The following is a 16058-nucleotide window of genomic DNA, read 5'->3' as shown; positions in this document are numbered from 1 at the left end:
GGATGGATGGATGGATGGATGGATGGATGGATGGATGGATGGATGGAGGATGGGGGGTTGAGGATTTGGATGGAGGGATGGATGGATGGAGGGAGGGAAGGAGGGAGGGATGGAAGAGTGAATGAGCAGGAACCGGGGATCTCTTTTTCTTGCTTTTTCCAAAAAAGTGAGGCTGAAAGAAATCTTGAATGTAAACACACTTCTCCCCCAAATTTTCCTTTGGGCTGTGGCCTCAGATGCTGCATTTCCACCACCCCAATCCCCCTGGCTTTAAGCCCAAGAGAGAAACCAAGGGGAAACCCCAATCAGCACCAGCCAGGGTTCAAAGAGCTGCCATAGACTGCCCTCTTGGCTTGCACCCACTTTGCACCCCCCTTTATCCAAACCACAGCTCCAAGGCCACCTCCTCTATTAACTTTGCTAAGACAAAGGGCCTTCCCCAAGGGGTGATATGCTTGGCTGGGCTGGAGCCCAAAATGATGCCGTGGCAATAGGAAGGTCAACACAAACCCCACAGCCCCACCGCCAAACAACGGGAAGCTCTACAAGGAACTCAGTAATGATCCTGCATCCTTTCCAAGTGGGAACAAAAGCTGAGGAGACAGGATAGTTAATCGTGAGTAAATGAAGGATGCAAATAGCAAATAGGGTGAAGATTTATTTAAAGCGAAGGCTCAGGAAGCGTCTGGGGCTGGAGATGGAAACGAGAGGACTATGTTTTGGTGGCTCATCAAAATCCCAGGCTATCGTGGGCCATTGTCCTGCCTGGCGCCAGGGGAGAGTGAGGAAGGACAGGGCTGAGGATAGGGAAGGTGCAGCCCCACGGCAGCCCCATCCCATGCTGAACTGGAGGCAGTTGTGGCCGGGCTGGGGCAATGTCTCCTGGCTCTGTGAGCATTGCAGCCCTGGAGTGAGTCACCCAGGGTGGATTTGGCCTCAGATAAAGGTAAAAACCTAAAAAAGGGATTTGGTAGGAAAGGACCTGATGCAATCAGGCTCTCAATCAGCTCCCACCCTGTGAGCAGGGTGATCTGAGGAGGTGGGGACTTCATCTGGTGTTCCCTGGGTTCTGAGGTGCACAGAAATGCCTCTGTGTGCACACACCCCCCAACCCTTCCGTGGACCAGAATAGCCCCCACCCTTCTCCATCAACCCTTCCTCCTTCCCCCCCCCCCCCCCAGGAATCACACACCCTACTCCTTTTTGTTTTTTGTAACCAAAATTCATTTATTTGTCACAAATCCCACAGCTTGGCCGTGCCCCTGCCCAAACCCCCCAGGGGATGAGGGGAGCCCACCCAGCCCGTGCCTCAATTTCCTCCCACACATCCCGCAAGCAGAGACAGGGCTCCCCAAAGCAAGCCAGGCTCTGGGGCACCAAGAGGAAGGGAAGGGGGGGGTCCCTAAGTATGCAGGGGCCGCCCCCAAGGAGACCAGCTCGGGGGGCTGCCAGGGAGGGGGGGTTCAGGCACGGAAGAGCGTCTCCTGGGTGGCAGGGTCCAGCTTGCCCCCCATAGCCAGGGCCCCCTTGCCTCCAGGAGGGTGGCTGTGCCCCGAGGAGAAGCTGCCCGAGCGCTCTGCCCCGGGCCCGGGGGGATGGCAGCAGAGCAGCGCGGCACAGGCACGGCGGAAATGGGGGTCGAAGAAGGCGTAGAGGAAAGGGTTGAGGCAACTGTTGATGTAGGCGATGCCGGTGCAGTAGGGATGGAAATTGTTGAGGAAGGCGTGCAGGCCGCAGGACCAGGGCAGCACCTCCAGGTCCATCAGGACGTAGAGGGTCTTGACCAGGTGGAAGGGCAGCCAGCAGCCGCCGAATGCAGCCACCAGCACGGCGATGATGGTCAGCAGCCGCTTGCGCTTGCGGGGCCCCTCTGCCCGCTCACGGCGAAAGTGGGTGGCCACGGTGCGGGCGATGAAGAAGTAGCAGGTCAGCATGACAGCGAAGGGGGCCACGAAGCCCAGCAGCGTGGAGGAGAGCCCCAGCCCCACCTCCCAGGCAGCCTCGGTCCCCGGCGCCGCCAGGCCCCCGTAGTCCATGTAGCAGGTGACCTTGGTGTCCCCCCCCAGCGCGGCCGCCTGCCGCAGCACCAGGGCCGGCAGGGCCAGCAGGGCTGCCAGCACCCACAGGGCCACGGTGGCCAGCAGCCCGCTCACCCTTGAGCGCAGCTTGGCCGTGGCCAGCGGCCGCACAATGGCCAGGTAGCGGTCGAAGCTGAGACCCGTCAGGCAGAAGACGCTGGCGTACATGTTGACGAAGACCAGGTAGCTGCTGACCTTGCAGGCGGCCGTGCCGAAGGGCCAGTGGTAGCCCAGCCAGGCGTAGGCGGCCCACAGCGGCAGCGTGACCACGAAGGTGAGGTCGGCGGCGGCCAGGTTGGCGATGAAGGTGTCAGCTGAGCGCCGCCGCTCCCGCCCGCCCTTGAAGATGGTCCAGAGCACCAGGCCGTTGCCTGCCGTGCCCAGCAGGAAGACCAGCAGGTAGATGGTAGGCAGCAGGGCCAGCGACAAGCCCCACTCCTCATACTCGCAATCGGTCTCGTTGTCCCCTTCGGTGTAGATGTATCCCGTCTCCTCCATGCCGCCAGCCGGGCTGGGTGCAGCTCAGCTCATCCCCAGGCTCACCGCCGACCTCCTCCGGCCCTCTGAGCCCAGCCCAGCGAATCCCACCGCGTTACCTCCCCTTCCTCCCCGCCCTCCGCCCCCCTCCTCCTCAGTAGGATGGACAGGATGGGGGAGCCCCGTGGGAAATTTCACAGCTCCCCCCCCCGCCTCCCATCTGGCTCTCACCCAGGTGTCAACACATCAGCCCAACAGATAACCCCACTCCCCCCCGCACAGGGGCTCGGTGCTGCAGCCCCACAGCCAGGCGTAGGTCTGCTGCCCTGCAGGGACCTGGAAATTGGATTTCACATTTGGCATTTTGCAATGGGGCTGCTGCACCTGGGATGGCTGCATTTTGCATTTGTGACTTTGCACTTGGGATCTGGCACTCTTTGCTTCGCACTCAGCATCTTGCATTTAGCATTTGAGGTTTGGCGTTTTGCAGTCATGCGTGGCACAGAGGGGGCCCAAATTGCCAGGGCCACACGCTGAGCACAGCGTGTTTGGGAGCCTGTTGTGCGCTGACACCTTCCCATGAGTGAACAAAGCTGGAAAGTCACCTCCAAAGAAAGAACCACGGGGAGGGAGCAAGAGGAAAGCACTGCCAGGCTGCAGGACAGCACTGTCCCACTGCGGCTTCACTCTCACAATCGCAGCTTTTGGTTGGGAAGCTGCTGAAGGGATGCCAAGGTCTGTGGCTGATAAGCCTCCAGCCTCTGCTGGGCTGAGAGAAGCAAAAGGTTGGAGCTCAGAGCCTGAAAAACAGAGCCACGATGTGCCTTTTGCCCTTAGAACTGATGAATTAACAGAGGGATCTGTGCAGCCAAGAGTAGAGGCAAATCCGTTGGACTGCTGAAACACAGGGCAGACCCGAGTGCTCTCTGAAGTTAGGGAGGAAAGGACCAAAATCTGACTCAGCCCCACAAGAACAAATGGGGCATAATCAGGCTGGAGAGGGAGATAATGAATAATGAAATACTCCAATTACCTGGGACATAGTCAGCTTCAGAAGCCAAAGTTAACCCTGTGAGGTAGGCAGATTGCAGCACCGCTAAAGCCTGCGGTGCTCGGAGGAATTAGAGACAAAGATGTTAAAACTCAGTGCAGAAGTGTGATGGCTGCTGACTCAGATTAAAGTAATACAGGTTTTGTTGAAGAAGAAGAGACAGAACTGCTCAAAACCCAAAGGCAGATAAAGCTGTTAGTTAAGACAGACAATAAATTGAATAAAACAGGGAATTAAAAAAAATGTTAATTAGACCCTTGGTATCGCCTGAAATTGCTACAAAGGGAGATGTTTCAGCGTGGGGAATGAGGATCACTATTAATAACGATCCCCGCTATTTTTGGCTCCTGTGGGTAGCGGGGAACAGGTAACCCTTTCCAGCCTGCTGACAGCAATGCGTGCCCCAAAAGCAGCTGGGGACGAGGGTGGGGGTGGGCGATGCCCCCACTGCGCTCTGTGAGACAGCAGGAATGCAGCACACGGAGGCTCAGGGGGTTGCAGCAGCCACTGGACACAGTCAGAGATAAGAGACTGAGATTCCTCTGTAGCTTCAGCAGGGGGGCAAAGCATCCGCCAGCCCTACCACCCTGATAAGGCTCATCAGGAGATCTCAGATCAGCTAATGGCTCGGCGCCTTCCCAGGAGCACTGCGGGTACCCAGAGCCGTCCCTCTCACTGTGGTTGGGACACTGTCCCCGTCCAATGTGGGCCTTGCTTGTTCCAAAGCCCTGTGAATGCATGGCTGAAAGGACGCACTCTCACAGTGCCCAAAATCTCTGCGCCACAAGGGCAGAGCTTAACGACCTCAACGTGGGATTTGGTGACTTCCTCTCTAGTCAGCTGGAGTTACTCATATCCTACCAGGGAAGAAACAACTCCTTGGTTCCATCTTTCCATCTGTCTCCCCCTCTTTCCGCTTGGTTCGGCTCAGAATAAACAGCTTGGAGTTCCCATCATAGGGCCGGGAAAGGGCTTGGGGCACAGCCAGGTGTTGAAGAGATCTTGGGGAAGGACTGCAGGGGCAGCCAGCATTTGGTGGGTGATGCTGCCCGGATTGTGTCAGGAAGAAAGGAAAGAAAGCCCAGCCCTATGGCAGAACGTGGAATCAGCCAGCTCAGCTCCCAGGTTGGGTGGAGTCTGGCACAGGCTCGCCTGGGGTTGCTCAGCTTGCCAGGAAGGTTTGGGGCCAGGAGCTGTCCCCACTCCTCCTCAGAGTAACCACAACACCCAGCACCAGCTCCCACAGCAGGGAGGCAGACATGGAAGAGGCAGAAGGGCCTTGGGGCACAGTTTGGAGAAAGGGCGAGCACAGGAGCCAGGGATGAGTGTGCGCACATCACCAGTGGGGTGGGTGCTGCAACTGCTTTGCATGAGCACATCCACCTTGGCCCTGTGCAGTCCCCGTGTGCAGGAATGCTTTTGCACTCCCACTGCATTTCTGTTATCCAGGCAAGCAGCAGGGACATGGGGACAGTGAACAAAGCGAGGGTGGCACCATGCATCCCACAAGCACAATTGCAACCTACCTATATTCCAGCTGCGGACAGAGAGCAGAGAGCTCCTCCTGGTGGCAGTCCTTACACCGGGTTCCCCCAATGTTCCATGGGTACACCTCCTTTCGGAGGGGGAGGGGGGAGGGGGACTTAGAACCAAGGATCTTACAGAAGAACCAAGACCCCACCAAACCAACCAACAAAGTTTTATTGTCCTGTCAAGTGGCACCAAAATAATGACCTGCTGCTCTTTGTCTGGAGGGTGATAGGAGAGCAGGGGGAGGTCAGGGAAGGGAGGGGCCTTCGTGACCACCTCCAGCCCCCAGGGGACATGAGGAAGAGGGGGGACGCAGAGGAAGAGGAACTCTGGGGAAATGGGAGTGGGGAGGGACAAGGGTTGGGTGGGAACCCTGCGAGCATCATACAAAGTGCATAGATGTGTGTGTGTGTCCTGCTAGAGGGAAGAGGGAGCCTGATCCTGGGGATGCCAGCCATCAGCCTCCTAGAACATGTGGACAGGAGAGCGAGCCTGAAAGAGACATGGGGAAGGAGAAGGTATGGTGAGGGCCAGGGAGGAAGCGTCAGCTCTAGGGGTGATCCAGAGCTGGAGGAACATCCCCTTGAGCCCTCATCCCAGCTGCAGCATAACTCTGCTGGCACTCACCCCATGAGATCAGCTCACGATTTCTTCTTTTTCAGCTTCAGCGCTTGCAGCCAGTGGGGTGGGGAGGCGTCTGACCTGCACAGATCCAAACAGGCGCTGACACCACAGCGCCAAAGCCCCCAGAAATACACCCGTTGCCCCAAGGGCTTCTCCCAAAGCTCTGGGGGCTCAGATCCAGATCAAGCCAAGATGATCCTCCTTGAGAGGGCTGCATTCCCCAGAGGGACCATGCAGCCCAAGAAAGGCAAGGAGAGTGCGAAGGGAATTGAGCTGCAGCTGAGTTAGCTGTGGCTTTAAGGGCTTCGGCCCAAGCACTGTTTAGGGTGGAGCAGCCCGGCTCTCCCAGGCAACAGGGCTTGGGAATGCTGGTCCCAGTAAGCCTCACTTCCAGCTCCCAGCTCCAGTCTCAAGGTCCAGCCCAGCCTCCGGCTAACTGCCAGCACCAGAAATACCAGCCTGGAGCACATGGTTCCTCGGAGCCAGCAGCTGCAGAACTTGAGCACAGCCCCCAGTACTTCCAACCATCCCACCAACATTGCATCGCTGTTCACAGCGCCTCTGAGACTTCAATTCTGCCCACTCCTTCACAACCCACAAGCACCCCAGTGTCCCCAGCATGTCCGTAGTCCTACACCAACACCCAACCTGGCATATCCACCCAGCATCATCACAACTGCTCCTTGAGCCCAGCACTCACCCTGAAGACTTCTCAGGCTTAGGAGGCAGCGCCAGGGGTTTCCCACTCAGGCCAGGGATCTTGCAGGACTTGGAGCGCTGCACATGGGGATCCTTTGTGGGGGTTGCCTTGCTGTCCACTGGCGATGCCCCTTCCTCAGCAGAGCGGTTTCGGCCCCTCAGCTTGGCCTGGGAGGTGAAGTCAGATGGGCACACAGTGCTCTCACCCCCCACCATCCTCAAATCCTTCCACTGCATCCTCTCCCTCCTTCTCCATGCTGCCTGCCTTGGACTGTCCTTCAACCTGCCTGTTCCTCCCCACCCTTTAGAAATCACGTCCCTTCCATCTGCTTGCCTGGGGTTCCAGTAGGCCCTACCTTGAGGGCAGACGTGGTAAGGCCAGGGAAGAGTGGCACCTTGACACCCTTGCCCGACGGGGACGCTCGCACCCGCCGGCTCTTGGGTTCTTCTGCTGCCTCCTCATCGGAGGATGCTGCTGCGCGGGCTGGACGAGGCTCTGTGGGGGACAGCATCACTATGAGACATCTCTAAGAGCACCCCACCCCACTATCCTGTTGTCACTGTCCTGCAGGCTCTCACCTGTGGAATCCTGGAAGATCCAGCTGTCCCCCTCTGAAGTGGCCCCGGGGCGGAGAACAGGTGCCCGGTGCCTTCGTTTGCGGCCCAGGTTGGCCTTGCTGCGGTACATGGTACTGTCCAGAACCTCCGTGTCCTGCAAAGCCCAGGGGACAGCTCAGTGTCCAGCAAAGGGGAGTTTCAGGGTCCCCAATCCATCCACCCAAACATTCATTCCACTGTTTTCTATGGATCTCTCATGGTGGCTACCTTCCTGTAGTACAGGGTGACCTTGCATCTGCAGCCTCTGTCTGCATTCCCCCAACCATTGGGCTCCCTCAGTACAGCAGGAGGAAGTCAGAAGCTCCATCCTCCCCACTCACCTCGAGAAAGGTGAAATCCTGACCAGAGAGGTCCAGAAGTCCCTCAGGCTGTGAGACACTCGCAGAGAGCCTCTTTTCCTCCCAGCTCACTGGTCTCTTCCCATCTGGGTGGTCCGAAGGGGCCTCTTTGGCCTCTGTTTCTGGGGTCTCACCAGCAGCCTCTGGTGGCAGAGGGGCAGCAGCCAGCTCAGGCAGGTCCTGCTGCTCCATGGGGTCTGTTCTCAGCAGTGGGTCAGCTGATTCGCCCCAGGGGGACTGAGCAGCTGCAGGCTCAGCCACAGCATCATCACTCAGTGGTGGGCTGGAGTCTGAGAGATGGATGTTTTCAGAGCTTCTGGTGGGGAAGACAAGAGGACAAAGTTTGTCCAGCCCCAAATCTCTCCTAATTTCCCTCTGACAGCCCTCAGGGGAAACTAAGGCACAGGGAAGGCCAAACACTGTTCCTGTGAATGTGGGTGAGTCAGAGACAGAACTCAGGTGTCTGGGACTCTCCCTCTCCACTGTGAAAGGCCAAGTGAGATCCACACCAAGGGGGTGGCAATTCTGGGAAATTCCCCTTAAGACTGGCAGGGAATCACCCACAACATGTTAACCAGGCTGGGGCCTTCTTCAGGCCAGCAGGAGTTTTGCCTTTTTCCTCCTGGCATCCTTACATTCTGGCAGCTTGTGGGAATTTATTGTTTTGGAAATCCCCAGCTCAAGTATGGCTGAAATTAGAGTGTGGGGTTCCCCAGATCTCAGTAAGATAAAGGCATGGGGCTCATTCTGCCAATTTCTCAGGAGGCCAAGGGAACACCAGCACCTCCCAGACTCTATCCCCACCAGCCGTACCCTCCTTACCCATCTGCTGAACCGCCATCACCTCCCAGGCTCGGCTCCCCAGCGCTGAAGTCCTGGCTCCTGGCAGCACAGCGGGCCCCAAAGGCACTGGCCCACTCTTGGTGCCTGGCCTCAGCCTCACGCAGCTTCTCACTCCAGCCAGCTTCCTCCAGGTCCTGGCTCCAGCCTGGTTCCTCCACCTTGGCTTGCTGGGGCTGGGCAGAACTGCTCACAGGTGCCAGGCCCTCATCCCAGGCCATTTGGCCTGGTTCACCCTCATCAACTTTATCAGAAAAACCTGAGGTGCTGAAGGAGAGATCGCTGTGCCAGTCTGCCAGGGGCTGCCGGGGCTCCTGCGGGACCTCAGACCTCATTTTGTCTGCCCAGGACATCGGGCTGTCTGCTGACACTGCAGTGCTGGAGAGATCAGACCCTCGCTCTGTCCCAATGATACCAAACTGATTTTGGTGTTCAGCTCCTCCAAGGCGCAGCTCTTCAGCCCAGTCCCTGGTGCCGCTCTCCTGCTGGTCAGTGCTCCCCCAGGTGGACTCCTGGCCTGGGCAACTGGGGGCACACAAGCCAGGCAAGTCTTCTTTTCTGACGCCAAAAGCATTAGCCAGTTCGGTTTGGCCAATGCTGCATTCACCAGCCCAGCTCAGCCTGCTAGAACTAAATTCTCCCTTTCTGGTGTTCATAGAGTCGTAATCACTGGCCCAGACTGACCTGCTGGGGCCAAACTCCCTGTCCTGGCTCTCCATGTTCTTGGTGATGTATTCATCATCCCAGGCTGGTTTTTTGGATTTGAGCTCCCTGTCTTTGGTCTCCACATCCCTGGCGCTGTTCTCACTGGCTTCAGCTGGTCTGTTGGGGCTGAACTCCCTATCCTGGCTCTCCATGTCCCTGCTGCTGTACTCACTGTGCCAGGTGGGTCTGCTGGGATTGAACTCCCTGTCCTGGATCTCCGTGTCGCTGGTGCTGTATTCATTGGTGCAGGCTGGTCTGCTGGGGCTGAACTCTCTGTCCTGGCTCTCCATGTCCCTGCTGGTGTACTCACTGTGCCAGGTGGGTCTGCTGCTGGTGAACTCTCTGTCCTGGCTCTCCACATCACTGGTGCTGTGCTCTTCAGCACAGGCTGGCCTGCTGGGGCTAAACTCCCTGTCCTGGATCTCCATGTCCCTGCTGCTGTATTCGCTGGCCTCAGCCAATCTGCTGGGGCTGAATTCTCTGTCTTGGCTCTCCATGTCTTGGGTGCTGTATTCACCAGACCAGGCTGGTCTGCTGGGGCTGAACTCCCTGTCTTGGCTCTCCATGTCTGTGGTACTGTATTTGCCATCCCAAGCCGACCTGCTGGAGCAAAACTCTTTGTCCGGGGTCTCAGCTTCCCCTGTGCTGGATCTGCCAGCCCAGCCTAGAGTAAAATCCTTGTCCTTGGTCTCAGCATCCCTGCTACTGTATTTACTGGTCCAGTCCGAGGTGACCTCCCTGTCCTTGATGCCTGCATCACCAGTGCCATATTCACTAGACCACACAGGTGCAGCATCCCCACTGTGAGTCTCCAGGTCCCCAGAGCCGTACTTGCCAGCCCAGCCGGGCTGCCTGGAGCTCAGCTCCTTGTCCTGCTGCTGGCCATGTCCCACGCTGTAGGGACTGCTCCATTCAGCCTTCCCGGAGCTGACCTCCTCTCTGTTGCCTGCACTGTCCAAGCCATACCCAGTGCCCCATGTGGGTTTGCTGAAGTCTTGATCCTGCAGGCAGCTTTCCCCCGGACCGTGAGATTTGGGCCAGTCACTGCTGCCAAGCCTCGTATCCCCCATCAGCTCTGTCCCTTTGTAGTTGCTGCTCCAGTCCCTTTCAGCAGCAGCAAAGGCTCTATCCTGCTGGTTCATATCACTGATACTGCAGCTGTTGTTCCTGCTTGAGTTGGTCCTAAACTTTTGATCCTGCTCCATCTCACCAGGCCAGTCCCCCTGTCTGGCCACAGCCTTATGGCTCCAGTCAAAAGCACCAGCCTGCTGAGATCTCCCAATGCCAAATTCACTGCACAGGTCCTTCCGTGACCAGCCAAGCAAGCCCTGGAGAAAGAGAGTCAAAGAGGAGAAAGGGTTAGAGAAACACCGCAGAGGATAGTCTGAAAAGGATTGGGGAATATCCAAGGATAATCCTCTCCAAAGGGAAGTCAGGTCCCACTGCTCACCCCCCAGCCTCGTGAGCTGCCTGTACTCACAGCCACTGTGCCTGCCCAGCGTCCTTCTGACCTCGCAGCACTTTGAGCCCTCTCCAGCTCATCCCGCAGCTCCAGGTTGGCCAGCAGCCTCCGAAGGATGGCCGTGGTCCCCGACTCACCAGCCATGGTTCTCCAGTGCACACACAGCTCCCCGCCCCACCCCAGTTCTCCCCGTAGGCACCGCACGCTCCTGCTCAGCCTCCACCCAACTCGTCAGACAGCTCTGCTGCACCGAAAGGCGCGCAACCGCACTGCTGCACGCAACGTGCTGTTAACCCTTGGTGCCATGGAGCCTCACGCTCCCTCACCTCCTGCTCCTCGGCCTTCAGAGGGTCACGTCCTGATGTGCGGGCCCTAGGTGATGCCAGCAGCTCGGTCAGCCAACGTGGGTCGGTGTGGGCATCAGGGCCCTTTGAGGAGCCTTCATCCTGGCCCAGCCCCCCGAGGCCCTGCAGGCTTGCAGGAGAGTCGCCCGCTGGCTCCCAGGAGGCGTCAGCTTCGGTGGGGGCTGGATCTGACGGGGCAGCCTTGACAGGGGGCTCAGGCTCAGCTGGGTCCAAGCTAGGCTCCACTATGTGGAGCTCGGTGCTGTTCAGCTCTGCCTCTTCTCCCTCCTCCTCTTCCGAGCTCTCAGCCTCTTGTTGAGCCACAGGACCCCCCGGGCATGGAGCCCCCTCTGCTCCCCAGCTGACGGTCATTGCAGGGCCAGGCCCATCTGTGTTCCCGCTGTCCCCATGGGATCCAGTGGCTGCACCCTCCCTGTCTGACTCATCCTCTTCAGACAGCCCCGAGTCAGCTGCCTCCTGGATGGGGGACCTGGGTGGGGATGGCAGCCCCCTCACTCCCCGTGTGGGGAACGTCCACTCAAAGGACTGGGAAAGGCTCCAACTGGACTCGCCGCTCAGCAAGTGCTCTGCTGGCAGGTCTCCAGGCTGGGGCAGGGCACCCAGTGAACCCCCCAGCAACCCCATGCCCTGCCCTTCACTGGGAGGGGGCCGCAGCACCCCCTCTGATGAGCGTCGCAGCCCTGAGTCTCTGCTTGAGGGAGAAAGGCTGAAATCAGGACCTTCAGGAGTCCGAGAGGACACAGGGGAGTCATCGGGACCCCCAGGGGAGCCTGGAGGGCGAGAAGCTCTAGCAGGGAGCTCAGGGGGTGGGCTCGGGGGAGGTGAGGGCTCAGGCTCGGTGGCAGACTCGGGAGAGCCAGGGGGGCAGGTGGCTCTAGGGGGTAGCTGGGGTGTGCCCAATGTGGAGGGGCTGGCAGGAGTGGGGGATCCCTCGCTGGGGGTGTGTGGGGAGCCTGGGGAGCGGGAGGCACCAAGCCAAGGCTCAACCACAGATGAGGGAGCACCTGGAGCCTGGATGGAGGTGGCCAAGAGCTCCTCAGTCGGAGGCTGAGCTGGAGATTCAGGGGATTCAGGGGCCATGGTCGGGGATCCAGGGGCCAGCAGCTCTGAGGGGGCATCAGGGGAACCAGGGGCTGAGGCAGAAGGCTCAGCAGGCTGGAAAGGAGCTCCTGGAGGTGGGCAAGCAGGGGATCTTGGGGAGCCAGGAGGTCCAAGCTGGAGAGAGGAGAGCTGGAAAAAGAACAGGGAGGAGAGTCATGTCACTCAAGGGGAACCTCCCAGGCATCACCCAGCCACAGTTCTCAGCCCCTCTCTGCCAGCACAGCTCCAACGTACGGTGACAATCATAGTCCCTAGCCCCATCTCCCCTAAGCCCTGTGGACAAGAGGTGCCCGCACATCCTGCCAGCACCAGAGCTGCTTCCTGTGTGACGCAGCCTCGGCAGCTCCCAGAAGTTCCCATTCCAGCTGCATGCCCTTCGGGGCAGGGCCAAGCAGTGCCCAGAGCCCTGCTCCTCTGCCTCAGCAGCCCTGTTGGTGCCCACCAACCATCAACGTGCAGAGACAGATATGGAGAGGAAGAACTGAAGCAAGAAGAAAAATACCACCACCCTAACAATCTTCTCCGCATGGGCCTGGGCACCCTCAAGACATAACAGCATCACCCTAACAAGGGTGGGCTAAACCCTAACTAGAGCTGTTAAGGGTTAATTCTCCACAGCAGTCCTGCCACCTTTAGTGTCTCTATCATCACTCCAGAGCATGGGGAGGGGGCATGGCAGGGAAGTGGAATGGGCCCGCCTACCACATACCTGCCCGTCACCAAATCTCAGCTGGTGACTCACAGCTTCTCCCTGTCCCCACCTCGGCACCAGAACTGAAACTCAGCTTCTTGTTCCAAGAGCCCAGCCCAGCACCTGGGCACCCAATGAGGGAGATGGGGCTGCAGTGGAGTCACCCGCCTTCCCCAGAGCAGTTGGCACCCGAAGGAGAAAGGAGAGACACGCACCCCGCAGAGAGGGAGCCCCGGAGGAGACAGGAGAGCCCCGAAGGAGAGAGCCCAGGAGTGGAGCGGCCGCGACGCAGGAGGGTGCGGCGAGAACTCACGTCAGGGGGAGATGGTGGCCTCTGGAGTCCACAGGGGTCCCCGGCACAGCTCGGGCCGGCTGGGGAGGAGCTGCTGCCAGAGAAAAACAGGCAGGGGGTAAACATGGTGTGCGCCCCGTTCTTCCTCCCACAAGCATGCACCTCCCAACCCCAGACCATCCGGCTCTGGCCGCAGAAGGATTTGGACGAGGACCACGATCAGCCCTTAACTCTCTGTAAGGGGCACTCGAAACATGCCCTGAATTATCAGGTAGGTTAGGATTGCAAAGGCAAATCAGCTACAACCCCTTTTCTGGAAAGTTTTTCATCCTTTGGAGTGCAAGTTTCTCACACTCTGGTTTAAAATAGCCCCTGCCCCGCTCCCAGAGGTGCCCAGCTTTAGGGAGCACAGCCAAGTGCTGGCTTTCAACCAGCCCATCCTGCAGCCGGGAGTCCCACAGATCTGAGGCCTCTTTGCTCTGGAGCAGACTAGTAAAAATAAAATAGAGAGAGTGGGGAAAAGGGGGAACATTTCCCAGGGGCAGTAACCCCCTGTTATTCCGTGCTTGGGCAGTGGAGTGCTGCCTGGCAAGGTTCCAGCCCCAGACGGCTGCAAGCATGGAGGCAGTTCCTCAGCTGGGCCAGCCCATTCTTGTGGTTTTAATAAACCACCAGAGCTGTCGCGGGTGACCAAGCCTTCCCACGAAGGCAGCTCAAGGCACTGTTGGTTAGGAGGAACAGCAGCCTTGCGCTGGTGACCAGACCTCAGGTCCCCTCCAGCTCCATTAATTTCCATCCCTAGAACTGCCCACTAATGCCTTCCACATGAGTCCCCATCCTTGGGATCGATCTTCTGCTCCTCACCTCGTCTCTACCATCGGGTATCTGTCACCCCCTGTCCCCAGCTCTCCCTCAGCCTGCTGGAGCAGTTGGCGGGCTTCACCAGGGGAGTCTCCATCTGCCTCCCCACTAGGGCGTCTCCGGAAGGCAGTGAAGGTCTTGGAGCCAAAGCGAGAGGAAGAATCGGGGCAAAAGGGAGAGAGGCGGGCCCGGTCAGGGCTTCCCGGACCCTCCTTGCTGTCCATCTTGGCCAGAATCTCCTCCACGGTGGTGCCTGGAAATCGCTCCATCTTGGTTGCCACAGGCACTGGCGTCACCTTAAAGGGAGCCGGACCTTTGCGGGACGGTGTCGATGGGGCCAGGGGCACCTCATCACTGGCAGTTGAACACGAGTCTTCAGGACTCAAAACTGGTGGGCATGGGAGCCCCTTCCCGTTAGGGGTCTCAGGTGACTTGATGGTGAAAGAGGGGCGTCTGAGGGCCACCCCAGAGCCGCCCCCACTGTATGGCTGGGGTCCTGCCAGGCGGTTTATCTTCTCTGCTGAGGGCAGCTCGGGACGAGAGTGTCGCGGTGCTGGTGGAGGGTGAGGCAGGCAGGGTTTGGCAGGTACAGCTGGCTTGGGCAGCACACGGGGCTTGGGCCGGACAGGAGGCTTGGGGCGAGGACTGCCTGTGGGAGAGAGATGAGGAGAAACATGGAGAGTTGGAGAAACGCAACAGCCCCTGGAGACATTTCACTTTGGGGTAAAAACACACGTGAACAGGTCTGGGGAGTTCTCACCTTTCTCAGGGCTTCCAGCCACCAGTCCGGCCCCCCCAGAGGCACAGGGCAACGGAGGGTGCAGGGACTGGGGCTGGGAAGCCATGGTGAAGCTGGAGCTAACGCTCAGCAGACTCAGCGTGCAGTCAGCCCCTGCGGAAGAGAGAGGGGAGAACTGTCACTGAAAAACATTAGTCCACCCTGTCCTCTGGGACCCACCGCCCCATTCACCCTCACGCCCCCAGTCTATGCCGTACTTGCAGCGTGCTGCATCGTGGTGCTGGCTTCCCACTCGCTCATACCAGCATTACACACCGTGCCAACCCACTATCTCACCGCCAAGCCTCCGTTTGGCCGCACCACCCTTTGTACACTGCCCCAGCCCGCCGGCAGCACCCGGCCACAGCACACACCGTGCAGGTCCCTTGCACACCTCAGTAGACACGTGTATCCCAGCCCCATTTACCCGGGCTGGCTTCCGCATGCAGCGAGCCTCCCAAAAGGCCGTGCCAGACCCTCACCGACCCCGCGTCCAACACCTGAGCTGGCCCCCACCACCAGCTGCCCGTTGCCTCACGGAAGTCCTCCACACACCACGTCAGCCCTCACCGTCCCAGTCTGCCAGCAGCAGCCCGCTCCCACGCCCCAATCCCCAGCCCCGTCGGGCCCTACAGGGTCATCTCCCCCCTCACCTGCCCCGCAGCCGCCTCATGGCCGGGACGAGGGGCTGGAGGGGCGCGGGCCGCGATCCCCAGGCCCGGTTTGGCGTGGCCGCACGGCTCCCGTGACTCACTGGCGCTGCGGGGACAGGAAAAACTCGCTCGTGCCTCCTCCTCCTCCTCCTCGCGGCCCTGCCCTGCCTTCCCCTCACCTCCTCCCCGCTCCCTCCCTTCCCACTCGCGGCGCGGGGTCCCCCTTTCGTTTCCCCCCCACTTCCCCCATTCGGCCCCCTCTCCCTCTGGACTCCCCGCCCCGGCCAAACAGCACCGGAGGGGGCACATCTGGAAGCCATCCCCCCCCACCCCCGCCCCTCCTCCCCCCGCCGAGGCTGTTTCCCAACCCCTTGGCAGCCCCGGGATGCTGACGAGGCCCCGCTCGGTGACGAGGCGAAGGGAAGCGGGGGGGTTGGGGGGGGGGGGGAGTGGAACGGGGCTGGAAGGGGGAAGGGAGAGAGGGGTGCCCCCTCCCCCCTTCCATCCTCCGGGGCCTGCGCGCGTTGCCACGGTAACGCAGCCCCCGCTCGAGTGGCCGGGCTGGCCTAGGCGCGCTGCCATGGCAACGGAGCCCCCCGCTCGATTTACGAGGAGGGGCCGCAGGGAGGCCGAGGCGGCCGTTGTGCACTCCGCAGCCCAAGCTTCGGCCCCAGCGAGCAGGACGGCCTCGGCCGCCTCAAGGACCCCGAGCCCCACCGCTACCCGCGTGCTCGGAAAACCCCACCCACGCGCCCGGCGCCCCTCCCCCCCGGCTCCGGTACCGTACCCCGCGGAGCGCTCCCGCCGTGACCCCGCGCCCTACCCGCGCTCACCCGCCGCCGCTGCCGCTGCATATTCATGAGCGCTGGCCTCGCCCCCCTCCCCACCGACCGCG

At 59.9% G+C, this 16058-nt stretch overlaps 2 protein-coding genes across 4 annotated transcripts; both read right to left on the bottom strand.

Moving 5' to 3' along the window:
• Window positions 1-1188: 1188 nt before the first annotated feature.
• On the bottom strand, window positions 1189-2642 carry APLNR (apelin receptor). The gene has a single exon (XM_042866554.1). The coding sequence runs from the start codon at window positions 2574-2576 to the stop codon at window positions 1464-1466; it is 1113 nt and encodes a 370-aa protein (XP_042722488.1). The 5' UTR covers window positions 2577-2642; the 3' UTR covers window positions 1189-1463.
• A 2648-nt stretch (window positions 2643-5290) lies between these two features.
• TNKS1BP1 (tankyrase 1 binding protein 1) lies at window positions 5291-15263 on the bottom strand. 3 transcript variants are annotated; one of them, XM_042869764.1, is made up of 12 exons: window positions 15164-15263; window positions 14493-14624; window positions 13736-14381; window positions 12893-12965; window positions 10749-12017; window positions 8238-10288; window positions 7398-7731; window positions 7039-7171; window positions 6816-6955; window positions 6461-6627; window positions 5764-5838; window positions 5291-5628 (listed from the first exon to the last, which is right to left on the bottom strand). In XM_042869764.1, the coding sequence occupies exons 2-11, from the start codon at window positions 14575-14577 to the stop codon at window positions 5778-5780; spliced, it is 4959 nt and encodes a 1652-aa protein (XP_042725698.1). In that variant the 5' UTR covers window positions 14578-14624; window positions 15164-15263; the 3' UTR covers window positions 5291-5628; window positions 5764-5777. The 3 variants fall into 3 exon arrangements, with proteins under 3 accessions (XP_042725698.1, XP_042725714.1, XP_042725706.1); XM_042869780.1 differs by having other exon boundaries at window positions 7398-7728; XM_042869772.1 differs by having other exon boundaries at window positions 12893-12962.
• Window positions 15264-16058: the final 795 nt, after the last annotated feature.

This window comes from Lagopus leucura, unplaced genomic scaffold, assembly GCF_019238085.1.
Source record: "Lagopus leucura isolate 7727_CA_CO unplaced genomic scaffold, USGS_WTPT01 Super-Scaffold_1, whole genome shotgun sequence".
Classification (NCBI taxonomy): Eukaryota; Metazoa; Chordata; class Aves; order Galliformes; family Phasianidae; genus Lagopus; species Lagopus leucura.
Note: the sequence above shows the minus strand (reverse complement) of the source record. Positions and strands in the feature narration are given on the sequence as shown.